This window comes from Crocodylus porosus, unplaced genomic scaffold, assembly GCF_001723895.1.
Source record: "Crocodylus porosus isolate Cpor-Errol unplaced genomic scaffold, CroPor_comp1, whole genome shotgun sequence".
NCBI lineage: Eukaryota > Metazoa > Chordata > Crocodylia > Crocodylidae > Crocodylus > Crocodylus porosus.
The window spans coordinates 26659051-26680701 of NW_017728914.1; the positions used below are offsets into that span (position 1 = coordinate 26659051).

A 21651-nucleotide genomic window follows, 5' to 3' on the forward strand; every position below is an offset into this window, starting at 1 on the left:
CTAAATTATGTAAATTTTACTGACTCTAATATGCTAATGTACAGTAACAAATGCTTGCATTTTTATGCTGTTTTTATATGAGCTTATAACTATGACCCAGGGAATTGGTTTGTTTCCAAGATGGCATTGCCTTGAGTTGTGCCCTTTCGCCATATGCACTTCAGTTATTACTCATTTGAGTTTTTAATTTTTAACCCCTTTTCTCGGCTGATTGCACTCAAGTTGGTCTTTGGTGACCTTTATTTTCTAGAGCTGGGAGGCAGCTGACCTGTAGCAAGGCTTTCATGCAACATGTAGGCACCTGTAATGCATGCTGAAGTTGTCATCATTAGGTGCATATGAAATGCCAGACTTAACAGGCTGATGGGGTATGCCTTCATCGTCTTTGCCTGTACCATATCTTTCAGAGATGAGAGAGAAGATCTCTATGATTTGTATTTGAAACCAGATCTTCATACACGTTACGTGTAAATATATTCCTTGCTAGAGCTTTTAATGTCCATACATTCACACACTTTTGAGCCCTCTGATATTTATTGTTTAAAATCTAATTGCCAAGTAGACAACCTGATACCATAGGAGATGAGGATGGGAATTTCTCCATGACCCACTTAGTGATCAGATTTTTGCCCTGACACATAACGACTAGTAACTGTTGTAATTATATCCTCGTTTTTATAACTGTAGTTGCTATTCTTACTCACTCTTTTTTTTTTTTTTGGGTTCCTGGGTAGTAGTGTGTTCCAGAGGTTAGTTATATGCCTGTTTAAATACTTTTGCCTTGGTATTCAAGCCCAGTTTTCAAGGCAGTAAGTGAAGAAGTTAAGTGATGCAAATGAGTTGCCTTTTAGTTCTCGTAGCATTTTCTTTGCTCATATATTGTTGAGTATGGTAAATAGAAGGATTCAGTAGCCGCATTTTTACCATTCATTTTTTCCTGGGAGATGGACTGTGTTCCTGATTCTGCCATTGACTTGCTCTTTGACACTGGGCACATAATTTAGATTTTACCCAAATGTAACTGTTGCATAAATCTAAATTAAGGCATCTAAACCACTGTTCCAGGTTTTCCCTACGGGTTGTACGGTGATTTCAACCCAGTATTGATGGCAGGAACTGAAAGGCTGAGCAGTTTCCAAGCTCAAGGTTGGAAAGGTTGACCTAAGTTCTTTTGCTCCACTCTCCGAGAGCACTCAAAACATGGTGTGCAGGCCAGATCTGGCCACACAGCTGAGTCATCTGGCTTGTGGGGCTGTCCACAAGACTGGGAATTTGGCAGCAGGGGAGTGGTTGCAGTGTTAATAGTTGTGGCTCTGGGGGTCTTGCAGCAGTTAATGCTGGCTGCCATTGATCCTCCATTGCCAGATTTTTTTAAAGAACTACAGAATCGGGTTCGTGGTCCTGGAGCAGGTATGTGCACTGGAAAGGTTGAGTACAACTTGTGTGTTGTCATGTATGTCTGGTTTCAAAGTGTCTTAATTGTGAAGTATCTGAAATCCGTGGACATGTCCAGATGAGCGTGCACATGAAATTTGTGGCACTGGGGACCCGTCTACAGTGCTGCAAACCACACATGCCACACATGCAGGCATTCACTGTGCTGCTAATTTGCAGTATGGTGGGTTAAACCTGTGCTAGAAGAAAGCGGGGCGGTGTACACAGTGGTGGTGTATGTCACCCAAAACTGGAGCCCAGCTTGCCAGAGACGCATGCTCTGGCTGCCAACCAGGCTCTGAACACCTGGATCACTGCTGCTGGAGCCCCAGCCACCCCTACCCTACCTGGACTTTTTTTTTCCCCCCTGAACTAACCCCGCTGGCAGGAGTGTGTGCTGGGGAAGAAAGCAGCGGCATGATTTTGTACCACTGCATTTTTTTTCCCCTGCATAACTGGATGCCCCTGCTCATGGGGACATGGCTCACGAGTCATTATGGTACTTAATTTAGTTGGGGTCTGGTCTGAAAAGTCGGGGTAGTGCTAAGCTTCTGGTAACTTTAGAAAAGTTGGCAAGAGAAAGTATCTCCAGAAAAGAACATTTTTACAGGAGAGGAAAAAAAAAAAAGGTGACCCTGATCACTCACGAGTATGTATGACTGGAAGGACAGCACATGGAGAGAGGAAGGAGCAGTGTTGGTTTCTGTCAGCTGAGAGGTTATCTCCAGTTGATTAGCCTCAGTTAACTTTTAAATTTTCAGCTGCAGATTTTGCTTGCTGTATGCAATACTTTTTTTTTTATCTAGTGTATGATGTTACATAATGACATTCCCCTTTTGCGTTTAATTGGTCTCACTTACGGCAAATGGTTACCAATCAAGTAAGGGAAATGCATGCTTACTTGTGGCATCAGGCATTCAAAGGTGGCCAATCATAAAAACAACAATAGACAAAAGTGAGATTAAATGCAGCATTCTGCAGACAGGTGGTCATGATTCCAGTTTTGTCAAGAGAGTGTGGTCCAAACTGGCTCAAATCTGAGATCTGTGTTGAAAATCGCCACTGTGTTCATAAAGCTTGTCATCCTTGCTATCTGTTTTCTGATTAGGCAAAAGCTAAGATTAGGTTATAGATTCTCCATTCAAGAAAGGACTTAAGCACATGCTTAATTTTTAAAAGTTTGTCCCATTGATTTCGGAAGAGGTTTTTTGGGTTTTTTTTCTCTGTTGAGCCAACCAAGAAATCTGTCCAGGCATCCAGATGGAAAATAAGAAGTCACTTGTATCAAGTCTTGGGCCCAAGTTTAAAAAAGCAATCTAGAAAATTACAATTTAATTGTTATTTTCCAGATGCATATAATTAGTTGGCTTTTAAAAAACCTTTTCTGCTTCTCACTTCAGAATCTGTACAAATATATTTTAATTTTAGAAAAACAAATTAATTGCCCTTTTAAACATTCCCACTTAATTAAAAAGGTTGCATCCTTTTTATATCCTCTAGTAGCAACACCCGTTTCATGATGCTTCACAAATGCCATCAGCCCTTCCCTCCCAGTCACTGTGACATATGAAGAAGTGGTTTCTTAACCCAACATTTAAAAAATATCGCAACTTAAATATGAGCTCATAAGATCACTAAATGATTTTCAGAAATGTTGAGCACCTGTATTTTCTATTGATGTCAAGAGGAATTCCAAATGATCAGTACCTCTTAAAATGAAGCCAGGTCTTTAGATATCTAAATAAAGATTTAGGCCCCAAACTTGTAAACAGTTAAGCATTTTACTAATGTGACTAGGACCTACTCATGACCAGAATGTTTATCATGTGCCTAAGCCTTTGTGGGATTGGAGCCTAAGGCATTACTTCTAACTACAGCAGATACCAAAAATGGTCAGACATTTTATGCTCAAGTTGTTTTGATTTCCATTTAACAGCCTAGCTGTTTCCATTTAAAATTTGTTCTATACTGCTTAAAAACAATCCACATTCAACTTCTAAACTTTTTTTTGCTGTGTTCTACAAGAAGGGAAGTTATCAATTATGATTAAATTCCTAAATTTTGCATGCAAGTTATGGGCTTGCTCCAAAGACTCCTGAAGTCAATGCAAAGGCTCCCATTACCTGCAATGGATCAGGTCCTAATGAAGCAATCAAATGAATTCTGTTTCTCTTGGAGCCATGTCTTGGATTGTTTTGGAAAGTCAAAATTAACATCTCTTGCTATCATTAATTCCCTTAAAAAATGTGTGTGTGTTTGTCCACATACCCGTCTACAACTGTTTTATCTGTTGCCTTCATATGCTGATTTTTAAAAAAGGCTTTCCCCATATGTTTTCCAAGAAGCACCCATAAACTTCCTTGCGATTCGAATACTCTGTGAAACTCCTTTTTTTTTTTTTCTTCATTTTTATTTTATAGTTAGGAGTTTTAAGATTTTTTTTTCCCCCCCCATGCAATGACCTGTACTACTCATTGTTATATTTAGGTTTGTGTGATATGATCCAACTATTGATATTTGTCAGTTGTAAACTGCATGTACTAAAAATAAAAATTTTGAAAAATAACACTTATGTGAATGAAAAAAGACATTATAGAACCTCCTCTTAAATCTTTCCGTGCATTTGAGCCAGGCTCAACCCAGACCGATGCTTTGTGGGCTAAGAATGCCTGTCATTTAGCAGTAGTGAATGCTAATGCTGGCTGCTTAATTATGAATGTATATGTTGTTCTTTTAGAAGTACACATTTAGCTGGTGCCGAGCAATTTAAATCTTCCTTAACCTGGTGTTAAACGTGTGTGAAAGTCTAAGCTCTGGTATTTTTAATATAGAAGTTGCCAAATAAATATTAAAAGCAGATGGCATGCCATGAATTAGAACTAGTCAAATTCTTTGTTTCCAACTCAGCCCTATTTTTCAGTTTTGAGGATCCTTCAGCAACTGGCTCAAATTTGCATAGTCATCATTCATAAGTCATAATGATGATGGCTATTTTTATTAATGACAATAATAGACATTGGGATGGCTAAGAGATCATGATTGGGGGCTTTGTTGCAAAGTAGGATGCTGTTATTACAGTTTTGTTTGTATTATGGTAAGACCAAGGATGCTCCATTATGGACCAAAACCTCAGTGTGCCAGATTGGATGCATGCATGTAAAAGGAAGAGAGAACCTGCTGTCTCATTACAAGATGAAACCACAAGGTATCAACAAGACTGCTAGGTCAGTGTAACAAGGAGCAGATGCTGCATGCTGGCTGTGTAGGCACTGTCAAGTGTTTTGTAAGTGGAACTGCACAGAGAACTTGAAAGGGAGCTTTAAATGAGCATATTGTAGTGTCTCCTTGGCTTTTGCTGGGAGCTCTTCTTAATGCATAAAGCGTAGAAGCGTGCCCAAGTGCTTGAGGAAAATTAAACAGAGGCAGTAACAACTAATAACACGGTGAGAGCAGAGGTGGAAGGTTGAAAGTCTGATACCAGTTCAAAGATGGTAGGTGGGATGGCTCTAAGACAAGAACAGGCTTAAAAGTGAATGTCTTGTTCATATTTGCAGAGAACTTGCAGCAGGTTGTTTGCTGTTTTTGTTTTCATCAATTTGGCATTAGTGGTTCATGGTGTACAACTAGTCACTTCAGCCACGTGGGGTGGTTGCAATGTCTTGAAGAAATGGCTGAATGTTTTTAAAGAGAAAAATGTGTGAGATCACTTCAAATGGAGGGCAACTGATGCTGAACAACAAATCACAAGGCCTCACAAATACCAGCAAATCAAACTAATCGGCTTTATTTCTGAGCGCAGTTGCACATCCCTTTCAGCATCCTTTGGTTACCTCTATAGTGGTGGTGTGTGCAGTTCTCTATGGTCTTTTTGGGACTTATGCCTTCCCTTTTGCTTTGTAGTTGCCTATTGCTGTAAGTAAGAGAGCTGTTCATTGAAAAGACTATAGGAGCCTGTCCAAGCTCTACATTATTAGGAACACAGTACTTTTGGATTTTTTAACTGGTCGCACTTTTGTGCTGTAGCAGTCTACTGACATTTTGGAACTTGAGAAAATGATCTGCCCTACTTGTTTTCTGTCTGGGGCTGCCATATCTTTCAGTATGAATGACAGCTGCTAGTGGCATCTTTCTTTTATACTCAGCTATTTGTTTTATGAATTATTATGATGCTTAGTTCAATCCACAAACAAACTGTAAGCTCACTTCTCACAATAGAACAACGTGCCAGCTACTCTATACTTTCAAGTGCTTGACATATTGCTATGTTGCAAATGCACTTTGTGTCCAAAAAAGAAAAGGATTTGTAATGAGAAATATTTTGATATATTTCCATGTTGTCTTGAAGTATGTTATTAAAATGCTCAAGTACATCAGGGTACATAATTGATTGGTTGTTTTACAGGGTTCTCGGTGCTCCTCTGATGCCAATATGCTTGGAGAGATGATGTTTGGTTCTGTGGCCATGAGTTATAAGGGCTCCACACTGAAAATTCACCAGATCAGGTGAGATTCTTTGTGGTGGTGGTGTTTGTTTTTACTGAAGTTCTGCTCACAGGATTCAACGCTGGGGTTAAAGGGGTCCATATTGGGAAAGAAGCTATTCAAATGAATGCCCTCAACAAAAACCAGAGGCAGCTTCTAGATTCAGGTAATGACAATTACCCTGCTGGTGTCTGAGATGCACAGTGCTATACATGTTTTACATTAAAGCCTGTAAATTCTGGACGGACAAGGGAGAAGAAAAGGAAGTCCAGAGATATTATTTCTGTACTGACTCTCTCTCTTGTCTCCTAGGTCCCCTCCTCAGCTCATGCTTAGTAAAGTTTTTACAGCCCGAACTGGAAGTAGCATCTATGGAAGTCTAAACACGTGAGTACATGATAAATGGTATGTGATCAGTATATGCTACTTGGAAGAGAATTCAGGCAGGAGTTTCAAGGTTCTTTTTCAGATAATGAGGAACTTTTTATTGTTTCCTGTGTGTTCCTAGTTGCTTGTTCTCTTGACCCTTTACTTGAGGTCATCTTCATACAAATTTGCTTGAAGCAAAGGGATGGGCAGTTGTCCTATAGAGCAGATGTATGTATTTAAGCAGCGGGACCCTGCACGGTGTGGAGCACTTACACTCTCAAAGGGAAACTCATGGGGGTCTCAGTCCATGAAAAACAAGAGATGTTACAAAAGAGGTCCATCTCTAAGCCACCTGCTTTTGAGTTTCCATATGTTAACTACGCAGTTGGGCTCTCTTTGTATATATTAAATCCTAAGCTTTTCCCAGTGAAAAACTGCACTTTTTGCTTGTGTGTTCCATTTGCATAATAGATTCAATAATATTGCCTTGTATAAAAAAGGGAATTGGTGGTTTTGTTTTGTGTTTTCAGGCTTCAGGATAGTCTTGAGTTCATTAATCAGGACAGTAATACATTAAAGCCAGACCACAGCACACTTATGAATGGACTCCTTGGAAACATAGGTAATTCAGTTTTTATTTTATGTCTTGTTATCTTTGTTTAATTGAGTTATCACTAGATTTTGGAATGTATTTAGTTACCAAAGATTGACAAGTACTGTAACTTAATAGAAACGATCGCAGCCCAAGGGACTTCATGGAAAGAAATCTTGGCCTGACTTTGCGAGAATAAACCAAACAAGTTTGGGAATGTGCTAAGGGGTCTCTGAGATTGTCAAGACCTGCCTTCCAGTCCTGTCAATTTATTTAATATTTTTATTTTTTTAAAAAGGGAAGGGAAAGTTCTAGCCCTCTTAAGTATGTTCACTGTTGTCTTTGTGTGCTGCAAATAGGTAGACTCTCAAAACCAAAAACACCCCAAGTCAAAGATTGGGTAGACTGGGTGGAAGACCAGTTTGGTGTCTTTGGTGCTGTAGACAAAAGCTAAGGAGTTTGGCTGAACATTTGACAGATATTAAGCCATAGAAACCTTATGAGTAGAAAGACTGTTAGCCTTGTGATTGCTACTGTACTGCCAGACAAGACTCTCAAAACAAAAAAACACTCCAAACCAAAAACCTATGTAGCAGTCTAATGATCTCCTCAAAGCAGCCCCCTTTTTTTTTTTTTAGATCACTTAATTCTCAGGCTAGTATGTCACTTCTTTAATTGTAGCTAAAATAAATGTGGATAAAAAAAACATTTTAAAATTTTCAGGAATATCACTGTATGCAAATAGACTTCTTCCCAGAGTTTTGAGTGAAAGTGAAAGCTTAGCTATGCAAAAATGGATCAGAAATGCCATTTTTTTTTAATTAGGTTTTATTATTGAAGTTGTAAAAATGAACTGCATTAAAAGAGAGGCTTAGAAACACAAAATGAGTATTTTTGTTTTCCCCACCAGTGCATGTAAAACTCTTACCATTGTTGTCATGATCATTATCATCATGCTAGCTAAATAATACTAATAGTAATAATAATAGTTTTCTGCTACTTTTCTTATTGGTGGTTCTTTTACAAGGGAAGGCAGGTGAAGGAGCTTGAGACCGCTTGTCTATTAAATGTCTCTGACTTTTTACTCAGTGTTGCCGTGGGGCTTGGGTGAGGCTTTCAACAGTGCCAATTCAATGCCAGAGGCAATGAGAAGAAAGGTGCCTTTCTTACTTTGGTGCTTTTTGAAAATCTCATTTTGCATCCGTAATCCGTAGGAAAGCAACTTCTGTTGGCAAAACTGTTAGTGTGGAACCAAAAAATTCCACAGTGAAAGTTAAAACTTGGAGCATTGTCGCTGTTCAGCATCGGCATGAGTTGATGCATCGGCACTGATTTCAGTCCATGAGAGCCAACTATCCTCCTTGATCTTAGCATTATACTGGTGATGGCCTTCCATAACAGTAAGAAGACGACAACACTCTTAGTGCTTTGTTTCAGGGCACTAGTATGTGGACATTTATATATGTTGGGACGTAACTGTTTCCATTTGGAGTTACTGAGGTATGCACCCAACACATAATAAGGTAATGGTTCCAAAGAGGAGACTTAAACACTTGAGACTGCAGTGAACCTGCACAAACTTTCAGTCCATTCAGAACTGTTTGTTTATAGTTCCTGTTTCAAGACACAATGAATGATGGGTAAGTTAAGGCCAAGAAGTTAATCTGTAACTGGAACATTTCTGACAAGTAACATATAAGGAATACTTCTGACCTACTGGCTCTTGCCAACTTGTGATATTAAAAAGTTCCTGTGTGTTTTGGGAGGGGACTATTTACAGTCTTTTTTTCAGACACGCCTGTTTATAAGCTAGTCCCCATGTTCTTCCATAGTAAAGAACTAAATAGCTAAAAGAGAATGCAAAAAGCTTTTGTGAAAATGCAGCCTTCTGGGCTTTTAAATCATTTTACATAGAGTAGGTAATAACATCCCAAATCTAGCTTTTGAGTAGAGCTAATAATTACCTAATGAGAAATAACCATGTGGGCTTTGTTGTTTTTGTTTGCATAGAGAGAACAAGCATATACTCTATTTCCCTATTTACCTGTAGATAATAAAGTTAATACAGAGTTTTAAGACTGCAAATACATATTTTCTGTTCATCGTTTTGACTAATATTATATCTGTCCTCATTTTCTTGGGTAACTATTTTGACCTTTCTTGTTAGGTCTGTAAAGTTTAATTTACATCTGCTGTCTTTTCCTTTCCATCTTCTTCAAAGGTGGAGTCCCCCAGCTATCTCCTCAAATTGAGCTGTTAAAATGGTCATGATAAAGCAGGCTAAATCTAACATATGGGATTCAAACTAAGTTTTGACCTCATAGGGTTTCATAATTTCTTCATAAATTATGAGGACCTGACCGGACAAAAAATGTTTTGCATTTGAAAGTTCATTCTGAACTACATAGTTGGTTCAATAAAAGATATCAGCCTAAGAAATCCTTGCCTCTTTCAAATTTAATGATTTTGAGCAAACTTTTGATATGGGTAAAACTGGAAAAGTGGATCATATTTTTAAAAAATCATGGAAATACTGTTGTAACCATGAGTAATACAGCTTGAATTGATATTCCTGTTGAATGTAAGAGCTATGTTTCCCTGTATCTGTTGTTCTGCATTTATGTTGGCTTATATCTTCTCCCTACACAGTCCCCTGGACCTCTTCCTCCTTTCCCTTCCCCTCCCTTACCCCATCCCCACAGACTCTGTTCTGCTTTACTAACCTCATTCTTTCATATGTATTTTACGTTTTGCCATGTAGGTCTTTCACAGCTTTGCAGCCCCAGGCGGGCGTTCTCTGAACAAGGTCCGCTCCGCCTGATCCGGAGCGCCTCTTTCTTTGCAGGTTTGCATTGTGCTGTGTGGGTAGTCTGCTTAGTGTTGCACAACCGGGTGAGCTTGTAGTTTAGCCCTGGAAATAAGATCTGTTTAAAAACATATGGTAATGCAATTGAAGGAGATGGAGAAATTATAAGGTGGGCAGGGGGCCTATTTTGCACCCTTCTCATGTAGAAGATGCATGTTTAAAATTCCAAGAAAACAGGTAGATGCTTTAAAATTTCTGTTCTCTTTATGAGCTTTTAGTTTTATAGAAACATACACATTTGTGTGGTGCGTGCATCTTTTTGGAGGCAATATTTGTAACTTTTTTTAACTGGCCTTGCTTCAACTAAATTACAAGTAAAAGGTAGTCTGGGGTTGCTAGGAAACAAACAATTCCTGGTTTCAGGAGAGGGGTCTTATTTCCATGGCTGAGTAGCTTTTTGTTTCACAGATTTGTAAAATGTATCACATTTAAAGATTATTGAGATTTTGAGACACTTGATCTTGTGTACACACACAGTGGCTGTGAATTCAAGTAGCTTAAGGCTTAGCTGAACAAGCAATACACTATACAACATTTTAACAGGAATTGGTTTCCTTCCTGGTGGCCATCTTAAAGTCTTTTTAGAAAAATTCCTTCAAACATGGTCAAGCCCTGTATACAAATCTATCGCTGTAGTGATATTAGCTTTTACACATCTATTATCTAAGTTACTCTTTTTATCTTTTGCTTTGGGCTATAGCTGCATGGCTAGCACCCTGTTGATGCATTAGAATTTTACTGTAAAACATTTTTTGTCTCCAGAAAAGTGAATACAAGTCTGGCTGTTTTTCTATTCAAATGTCTGAGCTTTTCACATCAGTGTTTTGGCTTGTTCAGCTTAGCAGCATCTTTTGGTGATGGCCTTGTGCAATGCTGTTGAAAAAGATCTGAGTTAATGAGCATGTTTTAGTTGTGTTAATTAAATGGAGCTCTACAAGCCAGGAAAGACACGTATATTCAGTTGCTTAATTGATGTGCTTTGTTTTACAGTTCACAGCAACCCTATGGACATGCCAGGCAGAGAACAGAGTGAGGACAGAGACAGCGGTATAGCCAGATCTGGTAATGTAGTCTCATATACTGATCATCACTCTGAGACCAGATGTTCATTCAACCTGTTAACTAAGTAGCCTTCGTTTCACTCAATGACCTTCCCAAGAAATCCCAAAATTCCACTTAAATACTCATCAGATTTGAAACACACATTTTTATTTTATATTTGTGTAGATTCTTGAAAGAGCATATATCCATGCATCCTACGGTACTTTCTGGTGTCTGAAAAACAGTTTCAGGTCTCAAACACAGCAGTACAATATAATACAACTCGTCACCCAGGGCAGCTTAAGCACACATATGAAAAAATCTTGTCCAAGCAATGCCGTGTCCTGTCGGCTTGCCTGTGTGGGGCCATATTAACCTCAGCTATTAGAATGCTATTTCCCCCCAGACACTTTACCCCCAGTTGGCTCAGGATGCTGTGTCTGCTGGGACTGGGGACTTGTCTAGTGCACCATCCTTCCTGGCTATTGGCAGTTACGTTTTTAGAAGAGAAAACATCTTACTACTTGAAAAAGGAATTTCCAACCTTGCCCTTGGAGCTTGGTGGGGCAGTGAGATGTACCGGTGTGTGACATCTATGCTGCTGATCATCTAAAACTGGAGTTTTGGGACTGTTCCAGCCCATCGGTCCTGGATATTTTGAAAATAGGAAATGAGAGAAACCAAATGATATGTGGCACAGCTAAACTTTTGTGAGGCACCTTGAGTTGGCAGTGTTATTTCTCAAATGTCATATTCTTTCTTCAGTGTGCCTCAATTATGTATAGACTTATAATTGTTCCTCTTATTGTTACAGCATCTCTTAGCAGCCTTCTCATCACTCCATTTCCATCTCCGGGTTCCTCGCTTACCAGAAGCTGTGCCAGCAGTTACCAAAGACGTTGGCGTCGCAGTCAGACCACAAGCTTGGAGAATGGGGTCTTCCCTAGATGGTGAGCCAGAAATTATAAACCTGGCTGTTTTCTTCCATGCAACAACATCTTACCACCTGATTTTGCTACCAAACACCAGTGTAATGCTGTTGCTTTGTATGGAGCACTTATGCTGGTGAAACTCAAATTTTTAGCATTGGACTCCTGTTCCTTTTTAATGTTTCATCATAGTGTTTACCACTACTAACATAATGGAATGCTTCCAACAAAATACAGGTAAAATATGGAAAACAGTCCCTGAGATCCTAACAAATAGCAAACCAATGGAGTGAGCTGGAATATAACCAGTTGCAAATTATCAATCTGATTGTAGACTTGGAGACTTAAAGCTCAATAATTTGTTGTGCTTGTATAGTTACAAACTTGTTGTTATCGAAGAAAATGTTTCGAGAGTAAACACAGACAAAAGGAGATCACTTAAGTTAAATGTTCTGATATTTAATTACACAAGAAATCAAACTTTCCTTTGAAAGCAGTCAAGTGTGCTAGCTCCTGCTTTTTTTGCCCCTTCAAGGTCTGTAGAAGAAAGCTTTAATTTGTCAGATGACAGCTCTGGTCCCAACCCAGGGATTGTTAGGAAGAAGAAGATCGCCATTGGGGTGATATTTACACTCTCAAAGGATGAAGATGAAAACAGCAAATTTAATGAGTTCTTTTTCTCACACTTCCCTCTCTTTGAGAGTCGCATGAACAAACTGAAGAGTGCAATAGAACAGGTAAGCGCCATCCCTTTGCATTCTTGTACTTTGCTTTTTTTTGTTTACCTTTTTCCCCTTTCACATTCCCTTCCCTCAAGTTTAGCTATTTATGTGTAATACAGTGATCTGCCTTCTCTGCTGATGGAGTTCCCCTTGAAGGGAGTTATGCTCACTGAGCTAGATCTTTGACTCTGCTTCCTATGGCTAGTATAGAGAGGGGACTGGGCTGGGGGCAAAGCATGCTGCATTGTATTGAAAGAACCACTGTCTTGAATTGGAGCCCCTGTATTGGCCAAGATGGAAAGGTGACTTGATGCTGTCTCCCTGTGCAAGCTACATAAGCGCCCACACCAGTGGATTACATTGCAAGATTTTAGGTTTTTATAGGTTAGAGGGTTGCCAGTAATTCTTTATTTTCCTTTTGCTGATTTCTAAACGTGGCAGATTTTCAAAGAATGAATGCGCAGTTTGGATATTAAGTACAGATGGATTTGCCTCTCAGCCCTTTTCTAGAAAATGCTTCACACTGGGTGTGCAACCACAGAAAAAGATTCAGAGTATGAAAACTTTAAATGCTTTTTTGGCCTGAGTGAAAAAGGTGCAGAAGAGGAGGAGGCTGTAGATACACGTGTCTCATATCTCTCTCTCGCTATAAAAACTGGCATTGTACCATTATTTATCATTTAAAAAAAAAAGAAAGAAGAAATGTTATTTGCATGACTTGCTGGATGAAAGATAAGGGCAAACACATGACTGTTTTCCATTTGCTGCCATGTCGGGTGTTAGTTATCTGTTTAATGATTGTTTTCAAGGCTATGAAAATGAGTCGGAGATCAGCTGATGCCAGTCAACGGAGTTTGGCCTATAACAGGATTGTAGATGCCCTAAATGAGTTCAGGTAAGCATATATAGTTTCAAATCTTGTGCTGCTGTTCTTTTAATTCCACTTCAGTCCTTCCATCTTTCTTGACAAGCTCTTTCAGGTAGCGTAGGTTTTTTCAGCATTTGACTATCTCTTATTTGAAGTTAAATATATGCAGTCACTTTGCCTTTACTGTGAAAGTAAAAGTAATAAACATCAATGATAGCAAGGACAAGCCTTTGTAGTGTGCATGCATATGTGAGCAGAGGCACCTAAGCTTGGAGGAAACAGGCTTTTCTTTGCTTCAGTTTGTGAAGGATCGAAAAAGTTATTGCCTCGCCTCCAAGCTGTCCTTCAACACCCTTAGGAGTCACAACCCAGCAGTTAAGAAACATTGCTCTAGGCCTCCCTCCAGAAAGGTGAGAAGCATCTCTAAAGAGTGTTGTGCAAGCTTTTTTCTCTATGATAAATCCACAGTGGAAACATGCAAGGTTATAACCAAATGTCTACTTAGTAGTTGCTACCCTTTTGAGAAGTAATACAGGATGAACATTTTACCTGTATTTTTCCCTTTACCACAAGAGCAGGGAAGTGGGAGAAAAATGAAATCCACCTTTTCCACTTTTTTTTTTCTTTTCTCATCTTTAGGTGTTGGGGGGGGGGGAGAGTGCAAGGGCAACTACAGCAGCCCCCTTGTTGCATTTCCAAACACCTTTCTTTATCTTGTAATGACCCAGATCCTCAGTTTGCTGTCCAACTTCTCTGTGCCACAGGCTCTTCTGAAATGCCTGCACAATGCCTGCACAGCAGGGGCATGTCAGGAGCAGGAATGAGGGGCAGGCCCACTGTCCACAGTACTGATTACCCTCGGGTCTCCCGTATGCTTTGGGGTGCATAGGTTATGCCAGGGGCCATTCCAAAGAGCAGTCAGGAGTACTTGGGTAGCTCAGGGGTGGCTTGCATTCCCTGTGACCTGTCATCCATCCCCCATCAGGGCCCTGCAGGTTCTGTGCTGTGCAGACAGTAGACTTTTACCCACAGCTCATTTTTGTTTGTTTGTTTGTTTCCCACCCCGCCATTCTTACATAAGTTGTTTGGTTGAGCTCCAGCTGCAGTGTAATGACACTTACAGGTTAAACTGAGAAAGCAAAGGCTGCAGTCAGCCTGATGATGCATGCAGACGAAGAAAATAAAATGCCCCACTTTGTAGCGCAAGATTGGCAGCATTTTTGGCGGAGCCTTTAAAACAGTATAAGATGTGATGGTTCACATGACACAGATTGCGTAACCCTCTGCGGACGCCTATGTGCATTACCAGTTCTGTGCCGAGGTTTCCATGGTGCTGTAAATATTGTTCCATGGCAGCGTCACTGGGTGAATTCGAGCCAGTATATTTTCATACAGATGAATTTCCTTGGGCAAGCAGCCTTCTTTTTGATTAATACATTTTTTTAACTAAGCCTTGTAAGAGGCATGAGCGCTGTGAACACCCCACTTACAGCTGATTTCTGCAGCCCTTTGGAGCCTTGCTTCCCTGTGCAGGGTCAAGTTGTCACGTTGTGTTGTAAGAGTGCCTTTTTGTGAAACACAAAAACCATGTGATTTTTGTTCTTCTTTTTTTTTTTTCTGACCAAATGTGTCATAATGTGAGCAGTGCACGTACATACTTAGCATTAGATTCTGGCACTGGTCAGACTTTGGATCAAATGAAATGCCTTTTAGCTCCTTTGAAAATAGGAGTCAGTTTGTGCACTAGTCAGCAGATGCCCGTGCCATTCTGATAGCATTGCTAATGCATCCCATTGCTGGTGTAAATCAGCACTGCTTCCAGAAATCAGTGGAGCAGTTCAGATTTCTTCTAGATGAGCTGAGCTTGTGACCCCCTATTTCCACTATCAAATAATCAGTCAACCTATTCCTCAAGTCAGGTAACAATGAGCAGGTGGCATTTAAATATCTGTCTTGGTCAGCAGACAGAGATGGAAATCACCAGGGAAATATCCTCATTATGACTGTGAGCAGTGTCTCCTGTTACCTACTTTGTGTTTTGCCTGTATTTCCCTCCTTATGCTTTCCGTTAATTCTTCAGCGAGTAGACTATGGCAGCATTTTGCTTTCTCCTTTTCTACCTTCCCAGGATATTATTCCATCGCTTCCAAAACGCTTGGTTTTCCTAAGCTAAAGAAACAGAGACTCTTTTTAACTGAAACCCTTCTCGCTCCCCCACTCCCCCCGGCCTCCCCCTGTTTCTTTCCAGAATACAAACAGTTCTAGTGAAGTTGCTCTGTTTTTTTAATTAAGTTCATTTTATGGTGGTACCTATAAAGATGCGGGGCAAGCTAGATTGTAAAGGATTTTCTTTGGTCATGGAAGGTGCTGTAGTGTACGTTGGCTCCCACTGGTCCCTTGAGGCCTTTTGAGCAGCCCGTGAATCCCTGGGGATACCCACCCATCACACTTGCAATTCCCTGACCACGCTCCCTTCCTCTGTTGTCCACAGGAGTAATGGGGATGTCAGGGTTTGCCCCTGAGATGTACTGATGTAGGGAAGATCATCCAGCAGCTGGAAAACATGGCTTTAGGCTAACTTTGTGCTGCTGTGGGAGATGATTTGGTTCAAAGGTTTTCTGCATTTACCTGCCTGCTTGTAAGGAAGAAGCTGCGCCTTTGTTTGCTGCTGTTATCTGAGACTGAGGGAAGCGACGCAGTCTTAGCAAGAGGCCCCAGCAGACGCTGTTTCCTGCTGCCGATCACAGATGTTAGCGAGTGAGTTGCAGGCTGGGTATTGAGCACCAGGGCTGCCTGGCATCACTTCATCTTTTAAAACCCCTTTTTTAAAAAAAAAAAAAAGGTTTGTTTAAAAGTACTCAGGGGTTTCACTCCCGGCACTTGCCTTAGAGGCTCGAGGCTCTCTTCAGCTGTCAGATGTTCAAACATGTGCTTTATGAAATATGCTTATTCAAATACAGCAGCTTTTCAGACACCCTCAGAGCCCTCTGGGGTAGTGGAGTGCATTGATAATGCTGATTATGCGTCTGACTAATACTCATGTGGCATCACTGTGGTGTGGTAAATATGCAAATCAGCAAGGAAGCATTAAGGACAGATGAAGGGAACTCCCTCCCCTAGCATGTTTACAGCCAAACTTAGGCCCAGTTTTTAACAAGATTACCTTGCTGACTTCAGTGGTGAGCGCTCAGAAAGTAATGGCCCAGTGTAGCACCTTGCACTGTGTCTGCTGCAGCAAGGTGTGCATGTCTGCAGTGTCCCAGAGCAGCCTGGAGTGTGGGGGCAAAAAACCCCAGTGCTTCTAATCCAGACACCTGCAGTGCTTGCTTGCTTGTTTGTTTCCATCCTTTCTAAAGAAAATACCTGTTTTTATGGGGAGGAGAGGAGTGAGGGGAGCATGGAAGTGAATTTAACAAAGAAGTAGAATTGTGCTTTGATAGTACTTCATCTCCAGGGCATTCCCAGTGGTCCCTTTTTTTTTTTTTATGTGTATGAACAAAGCAATACTCTGCTGCGCCCAGGCAATGCTGGGAAGTGTTTTATAGGTGGAGGCACAGAGGCACTTGTTGGGGTAGGGGCCATATTTTTTGTTCCTTGTTCATACAGTGCCTCACGCAGTGGCATCTTAGCTGCACCAGGGTCTCTGAGCCCAGTACAGCAGTGCAAATAAAAAAGAAGGATGAAGTGATTTGCACCAGGTAACACGGGAAGTACAGCACAGGAAATAAAAAAACAGAACTCATGGTCTTGTGTAGGGAACACTGCTTCAGCAGCAGCTCTTGCTGAAAAGAGCGCAGCGCCGCGTTCAAAATCAGCACCATGAGACGTGCCCACAGGACCGTGCGGCCCCGCCCCGGGAGAGGGCTGTGAAGGCTGTTTGGTTGCAGCTAATTATTTTCAGGTGAGAAGCCTTGTAGGCAGGAAGGTATTTTCTGCAGAATTTGGCCCAACACCCTGTGCTCAGGGGCCTGCAGCTTCCCACTCCAGAGTGCCTGTGTGTGTCTGCACGGCCCAGGCAAAAGTTCAGGCTCCCAGAAGCATTTCTAAATTAAAACTATTTTAAACATACTGGAACCTTCCCAGGAACAGAGTCGCTCATTAACTGAACTTTTCCTGACTTGTCACTTTAAGATGCTGAGGTGAGTGCTGAATTGGGGAAGTTGGGGTCGAAATGGCAGGGGGGGAGGTGGTTTTGCTAAATACAGCACTCGCTACAGACCGTGGATAATGATCTATTAGAGCATCAATTTTTAATTTTCTTCTCTGTTTTTCAAATCCATGTAGTTTAGTTAAGAAAACATTGCAGAGAAGTGAAAGGAGTTAATTTCCTCCCCCCGTTTGCAGAGTCTGAATGCAGTTAATCCTTGCCCTTGGTTTCTGTGCCATTACTTACATGTCTGGTATTGAGGGTTCCCTTTACTGCAGTCACATGCCTGCTGGCAGGCGGCCAGTGGAATCTGATCGCTCTCGGAGGAAACACTATCAGTTGCAGATGCAGCCAGGGTTACCAGAATAGTAAATAACGAGTCACAAGACTCGATCTATCTTTTCAACGAAAACAAATATTTTAATATCTTGATTTTAGAGGAGAAATAGTGGTTTTTTTGTTTTTTGTTTTTCCTTTGCAAACAGCTGAACAGTTGCACAGGGCTTGCTGTGTCCTGAAGGAGGGCGCAGGGCTGTTTTGCATTGAGCCCTTTTTGCATCGCCCCTGCTTCTAAGGGGGGCCTGCCCCACAGCGTATGTTTTAACACTGGGTTTAAGATGTATCGTGTACTTTCTATCCAATTCCTGTGCCTTGGGGGTCTCCCCCTTTTTATGCCCTGTTGATGGGCTGAATCATGCCCTGTGGGAGGCTTTTTTTCCGTATTCATGTTTCTATTCCTAATCCTCACGTGGAGATTACTAGACAGCCCCCAATGCACTGAGGCAGCAGAACTATAGGGAGACCTTCAAGGTCTTATGTCTGAGTGCAGACAGTTGGTTCCTGTACCCGATGCCATCCACGCAGCCCACTTCCTTATCACGTCTGGTAGGGCCACAGCACGTTGTCCTGCCCTGTCCTCTACTTCCAAGATCCCACGCGGGAGCCAGAGAAGCAGAGCAGCCTTTAGGACCAGGCAAACCCTCAACTGTCTCAAAATACACTAGGAGCAAAGGTGGCTTCAAATCCCCTTTCTCCAACCTCTGTGCTGCTTTCCTGCTGTAAAAGCAGGAGTGGAGTAACTGGGAATAGGATCCCTGCCGAAGAGATTTTGATCAAAAAGGAAGGAGGAACTTTTTCTGTTGCACACAAGATAGAATTTGCTTTTTAGAAAAATGAAATTGATAGAGTAAATACAAAAAAGGCCCAACGATCTTCACTGCCTCAGACTGTTTTGTCGAATGCTGTACGTTGGAAGCTTTTACAGGCTCTTTGCTTTTCAGCCTGGGCAGTGATTTTTCCATCTGCTCTGGGGTTCTTGGCATTTGTGTGACTTTTTCCTTCTTTCTGCTGATCCAAATTGCCTGGAAACTGTTTCTCCTTCCTAATTCTCCCGTCGTACCAGAAGTGTTCCGTGGGTGGGCTTCTCAGCTGCTCTCATCCAGCACTTCTTCACTTTTTAGTGATCTTCAGGGGTTCAGCTTTTTGGTAGCTACTTTTTGAGTGTGTTCACCTCTCCAATATGCATGACTACACAGGCACCAACTCCAAGGGTGCTCTGGGGCTCAAGTACCCACCGAAAAAAAGTAGCGGGTCCTCAGCATCCACGGAGCCATGCTTGCAGACACTTAAAACCCTAAAAAAACTACGCTTTCCCAGGAGAAGCAGCATGTTATTACAGACACTGCAGAGCCGAGTCGAAAAGAAGGGGCACTTCAGTGGGGCTTTTTGGTGCTTCTAGCTAAAGTCAGTTTAATCAGTTATTAGATAAAAGCACCGAAAAAGCCCCTCTAAAGCGCCTGATCTTTACAGGTGCTGCAGAGCTGGGTCAAAGTAACACTTTGCTGCCCTTCTGGGCATGCATGGGCCTTGACATGGAAACGTGCTGAGTAAATGCTGGGGTGGGGGGGGGGGGTTGGTTTTTTGTTTTTTTAACATATTGCAAATGTCCACTGGCCCAAAACAAAGCCGGCGCCTGTGCATAACTATCCATTTACTGTTCTAGAAGTGTTCGTTCTGAGCAGAAGATAAGTTTGGGGACAATGAATGCATCAAGTGGTTGTTCAGAGAGTACCTTTATAAACAAGAGATTTGACTAGGCATAACTTTACCAAAGGATAACTTGGATCTGCATGTCATGTAAAACACTAATTGCTCATTACCCTTCAGAAAAGCAGGTTTTCCCCAACTACTTCTTTATAGAAGTGGTCAGGCATTTCCTATAACTTACTGACTTATTCAGAGTTGCTGACAGCATTGGAATATTGCTCGTTTAAACTTTTGAATATTATGAAAATGCAGGCTCCCACAATGTCAGAAAGCCTGTGCTTTCTTTAAAATTAAAACTATTTTTGGACACTAATCTTTGACATTTTAATCTGATGCTTTATTGGACAGCTCAAACAGTAACTAGATATTTACTGCCCTCCAGATGACCAAAGGTGACGTGGTTTGACATGCAATAACCCTTGAATCTGTACTACTATAATGTCTATGGATTTGGTAGAGCTATTTGTCTGCCAGTTTAAGGGGCAGTTTGTAAATTATATATGCAGTGGAAACTGCCATAGTCTGCAAACATGTCAGAGTTGTATGTGGTTCAAATGTGTAATGTATGAAAAGAAGGAAACTGGAGGGGTAGAGAGGAACAAGAAGAAAAAATACCAAACCAAATTGTCTCAAATCCTTCAGTTCCGTTGTGTTTTCAATAGGGCATAGGGTGGCTTTGATTTAAATCAAATCAATTTAAATCACTGTCAGGAAGCCTCAATTTAATCAGTGTTTTCTACAAAAAGTGCATTCTTGTTGTGATTAATATTTTTTAAGGTTATACCAGACAACTCAGAGAGAGATGTGGGTTGTATTTTTAGAAGGTACACACTCTGTTTTAAAGCAGTGATTTATTTGAGATTTTTTTTTTTTTTCAGATTAATTTTGCAGCAACGTCAGGAAACTGAATTTATGATTTGGTTATTTTATTTACCAGAGCTAATTGAAGCAGATAGTTCACCTCCCAATGGCTTCACAACTATCTCCAATTTACTAGATTAATCATGGATATTTGGGGGATATTTTTGCCATGCTGTATTAGGAGGACAGCACTGCATCTGTGTGTTGTTAGCTTAGGGCTTTCTTCACTTTTTTTCTTCTAGATTTCTTCCCATCTTTGATTTCTTCTCTCTTTTACAGCCTGGCAAGCCTGCCGCCATGATGATAGGTTTTCCCTTCTACTTATACCATTCCCTCACTAGATCTCAAATTAGTGGAGAGGCTGTACTCAGAAACCTGTCCCTCAAGACTTCTGGAATATTTTGCTCAAAATGTTTCTCTTTCGTTTCTACTGCCCCTCCCTCCTTGCATTATCCCCATGCTTCTTGCCCAGATCTACTCCACCCCCAACAATCCTCTATTTGTTTAATTTCTTGAAACTTTGCACTTTTAGAGAGAGGCAGGGGCTTGACTAGGTGTACACAAACTGGTGGAGACAGCAGGTCTGATGGATAGGTAATTAGGGCTATTCTCTCATCTCCATATACTGCTGTTAACAAGGATGTTGTCTCTGAAGAGACAAATCCACAGTTTGACAACTGAAACTAAACATCACAGAGATGCTTAATGGGATCTTCTAGACTGAACGCTGAGTCTCACTGGGTAGAGTGTTGTTTTTTTTTTTAAATTTTGACTAATTTATAGAGGAGCCTCTGAGGACCCCATACAACTGGGCCCCAACATAGTCCATGGCCTGTTCTGATGTATTTTATAAAACTTTTCTAAAAAGGTTATATGAATATATGGTCTCAAATACTATATACAATTAGAAGTTATAATCCCTATTCTATGATGATATCTTTTGAGCCTTAACATATCTTAATTTGAAACTATCTTTATATAGGTTTGCTTTTTAAAAAAGGCATCTTAACAAAAAGTCATAGGTTTTTATCCACCCTGATAGGGAAGTTACTGAACCCTTTGGCTAGGGACAGAAGGTACACACAAACTGGGCTAAGTGATCAGAAACCGGTTTTAATCTATAACAGAATGCAAGTTCAGTATACATAAACTACTTTCAAAATGGCCAAACCCAGTTTATGATAAAGCTGGATGGATGTAGTCTCAAGCTTAACTCCTAGACTCAGAGTCCCCCAGCATCCCAGGATGTTTTGCAGCCATGGTCTGTGCTGTCTACTCCAGCAAACCGCCCTAC

The 21651-nt window shown here is 40.9% G+C and overlaps 1 protein-coding gene across 3 annotated transcripts in view; it reads left to right on the top strand.

Annotated features, from left to right (window-relative positions):
* The window catches only part of FNIP1 (folliculin interacting protein 1), an 88052-nt gene that overhangs the window by 52109 nt on the left and 14292 nt on the right, over positions 1 to 21651 (top strand). For 2 of the 3 annotated variants that reach the window (XM_019535063.1, XM_019535064.1), the window contains exons 4-11: positions 5837 to 5937; positions 6229 to 6303; positions 6816 to 6907; positions 9639 to 9722; positions 10734 to 10805; positions 11599 to 11734; positions 12249 to 12450; positions 13245 to 13330. In XM_019535063.1, the coding sequence (XP_019390608.1) occupies positions 5837 to 5937; positions 6229 to 6303; positions 6816 to 6907; positions 9639 to 9722; positions 10734 to 10805; positions 11599 to 11734; positions 12249 to 12450; positions 13245 to 13330 (848 nt within the window). The remainder of the gene's footprint in view (positions 1 to 5836; positions 5938 to 6228; positions 6304 to 6815; positions 6908 to 9638; positions 9723 to 10733; positions 10806 to 11598; positions 11735 to 12248; positions 12451 to 13244; positions 13331 to 21651) is intronic. The other variant, XM_019535065.1, reaches the window with a different exon arrangement.